This window comes from Procambarus clarkii, chromosome 70, assembly GCF_040958095.1.
Source record: "Procambarus clarkii isolate CNS0578487 chromosome 70, FALCON_Pclarkii_2.0, whole genome shotgun sequence".
Lineage (NCBI taxonomy): Eukaryota > Metazoa > Arthropoda > Malacostraca > Decapoda > Cambaridae > Procambarus > Procambarus clarkii.
The window spans coordinates 7,242,477-7,249,623 of record NC_091219.1 but is presented as its reverse complement, the minus strand read 5'-3'; the positions used below and the strand labels follow the sequence as shown (position 1 = coordinate 7,249,623).

The 7,147-nt window shown below is 45.8% G+C and overlaps 2 protein-coding genes across 2 annotated transcripts; both read right to left on the bottom strand.

Annotated features, from left to right (window-relative positions):
• Nucleotides 1-228: 228 nt before the first annotated feature.
• On the bottom strand, nucleotides 229-3,117 carry LOC138356148 (golgin subfamily A member 6-like protein 2). Its single transcript, XM_069311897.1, has 2 exons — nucleotides 2,434-3,117; nucleotides 229-357 (listed from the first exon to the last, which is right to left on the bottom strand). The coding sequence occupies exons 1-2, from the start codon at nucleotides 3,115-3,117 to the stop codon at nucleotides 229-231; spliced, it is 813 nt and encodes a 270-aa protein (XP_069167998.1).
• A 1,530-nt stretch (nucleotides 3,118-4,647) lies between these two features.
• LOC138356147 (golgin subfamily A member 6-like protein 2) lies at nucleotides 4,648-5,321 on the bottom strand. Its single transcript, XM_069311896.1, has 2 exons — nucleotides 5,080-5,321; nucleotides 4,648-4,915 (listed from the first exon to the last, which is right to left on the bottom strand). The coding sequence occupies exons 1-2, from the start codon at nucleotides 5,319-5,321 to the stop codon at nucleotides 4,648-4,650; spliced, it is 510 nt and encodes a 169-aa protein (XP_069167997.1).
• Nucleotides 5,322-7,147: the final 1,826 nt, after the last annotated feature.

The window sequence follows — 7,147 nt, the reverse complement described above, 5'->3', positions numbered from 1 at the left end:
TTAGAGTATGGGTAACGATGTGTATCAGTGCTATACCGACGGCTCTGTAGAAGAAGGGGGACGATGTACAGGATGTGCATGCAATATATTTGAACAATCACGGTCAGCTGACTGGGTCCACCCGTCAGGCGGCGGGCACAACCTCGTGCCTCTGGCAACATGATCAGCTCTAACTGTTAGAACGTCTTGACTCTCCCACGCCTCTAGCAATGTAATCAGCTGGGCGCTTCAGAGTTCGTTGCTGGCTCTTTGCACACCAGCTACCACCTCCAGGATCACTAACATCCCCACCTTAATGCTCACACGCACCAACTCATGCCTAAATGAGTTCTTGGCTCCTAGCCTAATATTCTGACACTTAGACAATAAAATGATGAGTAGAAATATTCACAACATATAAAATATTCTAGCTCCCTTAGATTAAAAGGGGTAAAGGGAGGGACAATTATCTACCTTATTTCACTCCAACCACGAAGTTGACTCGCCCTCTGTTGAGGGATGTTGAGGTTCCTGGTCCTGGCATCTGCTCTGCCGTCGACTAGTTCCCACCACACACACAGGTTTCTCCGTCGCCTTCGTGGAAACGCGTCCTCACCATGCTAATTCCTAACAGGTACTGCCTTCCTCCTCCTCTTCTCTGGGGTACTGGAGACAGGTACCTCCGTCGTCGTCCTCCACTCTCACTGGCACTGCCAACACCTCGCAGTCCAGCACAGCTTCCCCTCGCCTCACTGCCAGTAGATTTGACCCGGCCGTAGCTACTCGCTTGATGTAGAATACGTGGTCCTCTGGGCGTTCCAGACGTCACCAGCCCAACGTTCCCTCTGCTGTAGACTCTTGACAGAGCTTTTGGCTCTCTAATCCGGTCCGTCCTTTCCTCTGGGCACTCCACGGAAGTTGGATGGCTTCTCAGACTGTCTGCAGAATCGAAGCGGAGCTTAAATCTACTGGTAAGGGCTCTCTAGATCCGGAGCTCGCTCGAGCGCGTCTTCCCTCTATGACGGCTCGTGACGTACTCTTCTCGCCCAGGCGCCAGCCGCCCTGAGCCCTCCGCCTCGTGACGTCACACCGCCCGAGGGCTCTCGTCATTGGTCACTTCTGGCACGTGACCTCACCTGGCCAATCAGGTGCCGGGAAGCGTCAGGACGTCTTGGCGGGAAACAGGATGACTCTACACCGTCCTGTGCCTCAAAGGCGTAAGCCCCTTTGCATTATGAAACTTAGCTGGTCATTTTATAGCCAGCTTAATCGCGCTCCATGCTTTCCCACACATGAAAATGTTCCCTGAACATCAGAGAATACTTAGGGTACGGAGATATGATTCTTCTAAGCTGGGAAGGAAGAAATATAGGGGTGGACACCGTCACAGCTGCTAAAGAAAACAGATTTGAAATTAAATTCCTATGGATACCATCACATGTTGGCATCTCAAGGCAAAACACTGTTGATATGCTTGCAAAGACAACCTGTAGAAAACAAGTGGTAGAAATTGATATGGGTGTTTCATTAGCAGTGACAAAGAGAATACTTAAACAAATGTCTAATGAAGATCTCATCGACCTAACAAATTCACAAAGACCAGAAAGTTGTAGCATTAAATATTATGATAGATATCGTGAGGAGACATTCACATATGGGACTAATAGAACAAGAACCCGGCAATGTGATATTATAGTGGCCAGAATACGACTGGGATATAGACGTATCTGGCAGCTTTCTCAAAACCCAAATGTCGAGTACACAATGTGTCAACTTTGTGAAAGAGAAAACATGCACTCTCTTGAACATTATATTGTAGAATGTCCCATATTGACTGACTTTCGCCCTCCTGGGCTAAGGTATGCTGAACTGTGTAATTACTATATGAGTACTGGAACAATTGATGATATATTGGTCTTGTACCCAAGGTTAACCATGTAATGTATCAATTATACAATGTATGTATGTAATGTGACTATATAACCTGAGCTTTAAAAGCACCTTAATCACTTTAGTGATTAAGTGCTTAATTGCACACTAGTTTCTCTATCAGCTATCTCACACTGTCAGAGTTAAAGATACAAATGTATGTGAATGCATGTGTGTGTATATGTATATGTATGTGTATAAAGTATATATGGAAGCTGATCAGAATTACATTTCACCTTTGTAAATGCACATTAATGACACTATGTAAAAGACACATCTAACACTTTATGTAGGGCATACGTTAATCTGTGTATCTATGTATTTACGTCTGTAGGTTAGCTTAGCATTTTAAAAGCACCGTATCACCTTCTGTGGTTGATTGTTCAATAAACCCTTGAACAATATGTTTAACGCATCTCTAACCCTGTCCATGGAGGACAGAAGAAAATGTATATATGCTGGTTAGCATTGTAACTGTGTGGCCACGTCAGTGGTGGAAAATAATAATAATAAAAAAAAAATTGCATCACCACCATCGATTTCATCACCACCAGCCATGGCATCACCGCCAGCCATGACATCACCGCCAGCCATGGCATCACCACCATCGATTTCATCACCACCAGCCATGGAGTCACAAGTTGCCATGGTGTCACCACCATCCATTGCGTCACTACCATCCATTGCGTCACCACCAGCCATGGATACACTTCCAGCCATAGGGTCACCACCATGCATTGCATCACCACCAGCCATGGGGTCACCACCAGCCATGGCGTCACCACTATCCATTTCATCACCACCAGCCATGGCGTCACCACCAGACATTGAATTACCACCAGCCATTGCATCACCACCAGCCATGGCGTCACCACCAGTAATGGCATCACGACCTGCTATGGCCTCACGACCAGCCAAGGCGTCATCACCGTCCATGTCGTCACTACCATCCATGTCGTCACCACCAGACATGGCGTCACCACCTGCCATGTCGTCACCACCAGCCATGTCGTCACCACCAGACATGGCGCCACCACCAGCCAATGCCTCACCACCAGCAATGGCGTCACCACCAGCCATGGCGTCGCCAGCAGCCATAACATCATCACCAGACATTGCGACCCCAACAGCCATGGCCTCGCCACATACCATGGTATCGTCATCACCAGACAAGGCGTCACCACCAGCAATGGCGTCACCACCGGCCATGACGTCACCACCAATTGTTGTGGAATGGGACTTTTAACTCAACTCTAATAATATTTAATTAAGAAATCGAAATACTCGAAGTACCACCCACTTTTGAGAAAAGAGGGAAAACAAATAAATGGATTATAAGACTGACACTGTGGTACCAGTGCCTATGGATGTTAGATTATTTGGTAATTATTTGAAGAGCATGAATGGACTTTAATAATAATTAATTGAGAGTTTAAATCCTCAAACTTCAACACTGGGGGGGTATTACTAGAAATAATATATATCTAGGATAATGACTGGTGCTGGTTCGATACCAGTTGGTTAATTATATCAATACACATTATAGAATCCGAAATTAAATGTAGATTCAATATGATGATAATATAGTAAGATTATTAAGCCTATTAAATAAATTGTCAAATCATTGGAAATTATATATGAAACATTGCTACACACTGAGAAACAAAATATTAGATTTATGTAATTTCTCTTAGAATATTATATGTATAAGAAATGTAAATACATAATAGAAATAATATTAGCATCAGTCAAAGAAATCTACGAAAGAGAGACAGTAAGGCTTAGTTGTAAGAAGACTTCACTAAACCCGTTTCACTGTTCGAATACTCGTAGACGTGATCACATTGCCCAAATAATGGATGATACACCAATAGGGAATGTCGTGTGTAGAGGAAGAATTGCTCTGCTTGTCCTCACCAACACGCTGCAATCACAAAAATGTTATAGAATTTGACTGGGCTAGAGATTTATTCCACTATTCATTAAAACTTGAGAATAACGTGGAAAGAAACGAACATGAGTGTTTTGGTCGGTAAATGACATAACGACGAGCTACCTACAGTAATAATTTATGAGATAGTGCACTACACATAAAACATACATAACGTAGGCTTGTTGGCACATTTACAGTCGCCGATATCACGTCAATTAGTCCCTGACGTTCACTGCTGTTGAAGGTCAAATTCGGGGACGCGATTATCTTCTCAGAAACGAGAATATACAGTACGAAGCACCCTACGACCACGTATTATATCTGCAATGGCTGCCGCTTGTAAATCGGTGTGTACTCGTGGCGGAGCCGTGTGCCGAAAAACCACCTCCCCCATACCCAGAGGCCCGAACACGCATGCAGAGACGCTCATAGCGATATCGAGCTTAAACTAATTTGGTTTACTAGTAATTATTGAGGGAAATAAAGGAGTACGATTTAAACTGTCGTCACCAGTAAATATGTTGAATAATAATACCTCTTCTCGCAAGGCAATTGCGAGAAGAGGTATTCGCATAATTCACGAAATAAATACTTCTTTCATAATGAACAATATTTTTAGAAAGAAAGGACAATTAACTGAACTCTATAAATCTCTAACATTCGTGGAAGACTTCATGTTTCAGTCTGCTATCGACGCTTGGTGTCAAGATGGCTGGGTAATTTCTATCTAAATCATGCCTGATTTAGCATATCATGCCTGATACACCAACGATTTTAATTCTACGTGTTAGTGTTATTAGTAAATGTTAATATAAGGAGTTGAGAGGAGATTCTTCACCACCAGTCATGGCCTCTCCACCCGCTATGGCCTCACCACCAGCCATGTTGTCATCACCAGCCATAGGGTCACCACCATCCAAGGCGTCACCACCAGCCATGTCGTCACCAGGAACCATGGATTCACATTCAGCCTTAGCGTCACCACCAGCCATAGCATCGTCACACCAGTCTCCGTGGAGTAGTAGTAAGACACTCACCTGGCGTTCCACGAGCGCTTTGTCATGGGTTCGTATCCTGGCCGGGGAGGATTTACTGGGTGCAAATCCTTATTGTAGCCTCTGTTTAACTCAACAGTAAAATGGGTACTTGGTTTTAAAAACCATTCTTTGGGAGGGACGTATTCCAGGGACCTGCCCGAAATGCTACGCGTACTAGTGGCTGTACAAGAATGTAACAACTCTTGTATATATCTATCATCAATATCATCACTACCAGCCATGGAGTCACCACAAGCCATGGCGTCACCATCAGCCATGGCGTCACCACCACCAGCCATGGCATCACCGCCATCCATTGCGTTATCACCAGCCATGGCGTCATCTGCAGTTACGGAGTCATCCCCAACCATTGCGTCACTACCAGCCATGGCGTCACCTCCAGCCATGGCGTCATCACCAGCCATGGCGTCACCTCCAGCCATGGCGTCATCACCAGCCATGGCGTCACCTCCAGCCATGGCGTCATCACCAGCCATGGCGTCACCTCCAGCCATGGCGTCATCACCAGCCATGGCGTCAACCACCAGCTATGGTATCGTCAACGCCAGCCATGGAATCGCCACCACCAGCAATGGCATCGTCACCACCAACCATGATATCATCGCTACCAGCCATGGAATCGTGACCACCAACTATTGCATCGTGACCACCAGCTATTGCATCGTGACCACCAGAGAGGAGCAACAACAACCCCAGTCTGTCCCACCAACATTGGTCCACCCAGGATGGACCCCAGGATGGACGGACCCCACTGGACCCCAGGTCGCTTCTCAAAGACCCATGGGAGAAAAAAGAAAGAAGAAGAGGAGGGAGGGAAGGGAGTTATCAGGGGAAAGCGCCGAACCATTACGATTATATAGCACGTGGAAGGGGTCAGGATAAGGATTTGGGATGGGATGGGTGGAAAGAATGGTGCCCAACCACTTGGACGGTTGGGGATTGAACGCCGACCTGCATGAAGCGAGACCGTCGCTGTACCGCCCAGCTCAAGTGGTAGGGCTAGAAGAGGAGGAGAAGATAAAGCTAAGCTAGGATACGATGCCTAGTGTCCCTTCTTGGTGTCAGCATCATTGCATGGAGCGTAATTGCAAGACAGAATCGTTTGCCTTAACTGGCCGCCGCTCCAGCAAGCATGTTGCTCTGTTGAGTGATTCCCCCCTGTGTCGTGCAAACTTGATGTAGCTGTCTGAAGTGGCTCTCTGAAGGAGGCGTGCTGGAGCAACAGGGAGGCTGAGAATAGAATGGATTCTACGGTGCCAACTACATGGAGGTTTCGAAACTTGCAGTTCCCTTTATGCTGTGAAGAACCCCAAGATACGGCCATCATGGTGACGGACGTACGGCCAATTCAAGATCAGTTGGGACAACCGAATTCCACGGTCCTGTGCGCAGTGCAAGAAGTACAGTTTCCTCGGCGTTGTTGTGCGTCAACGACGGAGAGGCGACTGATGCAGTTGTGTTGATGAAAGGCGTCACAGGAATATCTACAAGACCAAGCAGTGATATCGCCCAACCAGAGACAACTGATGTTGGTCGTACTTGTAGGCCCCTCCTAACCACTGCATACTCCGCCTCCACGCAGGTCGCACACCAAACCTGTGTCAGGTTAGGTTAGGGTCAGTAAGTTTCATTTCTTTGAACTGTAACCTGGGGCTGGTCCTCTCCCCGAGTTCGGTTGAGATGATCTACCTGCACACCTGCTCTAACAAGGTGGTCCTTTATAGACTTACCTCGCCTCCAGGCGGTCATGGGAGGGTTTTGTGGGAATTTTACCCAGGATGGATGTTCACTGTACGTTTCCCTCATCCATGTCCATACTTCCTGGAGTTTTATCATAAGCACAGCTGCAAGGCTGGGGAAAAAAAGGGTTGGAAGAATCCATCTCTTGTCTTCCACTTCTTGGTTCTAGGTCTGAGTAGCTCTGCCCTTGTTTTTCTCTGAGTTTCCCCTGGGCCGCATGTATTATTGTCTCTGGGTAAACAAAAACATATTTTTCAAACAAAAACAAAACAAAACAAACTGGGTAAACAAAAACATATTTGTCTCTGTGTAAACATAAAAACATATTTTGTCAAACAAAAACATATTTTTGTTTGTTAGAGTAGGATGATGAAAAATTGTTTAGCTAGGATGTATTTTTTTTTTATAAAGTTTTCCCAACCAGCTTATTGGCATTAGCAGTGTTGCAAAAACTTAATTAAGGGGGGAAAGGGAGATGTAACACCGTAAAGTTGTTTTGTATTTAATA

Excerpts from the sequence above, each read along its gene's own strand:
- LOC138356148 (XM_069311897.1), bottom strand. The coding sequence starts at position 3,117 with ATGGCCGGTGGTGACGCCATTGCTGGTGGTGACGCCTTGTCTGGTGAT. Across the intron at positions 358-2,433 it reads ATGAAATCGATGGTGGTGAT|TGTCAGAATATTAGGCTAGG; the intron begins GCAATTTTTTTT and ends TTATTGTCTAAG.
- LOC138356147 (XM_069311896.1), bottom strand. The coding sequence starts at position 5,321 with ATGGCTGGAGGTGACGCCATGGCTGGTGATGACGCCATGGCTGGAGGT. Across the intron at positions 4,916-5,079 it reads GATGATAGATATATACAAGA|GATACGAACCCATGACAAAG; the intron begins GTTGTTACATTC and ends CTCCCCGGCCAG.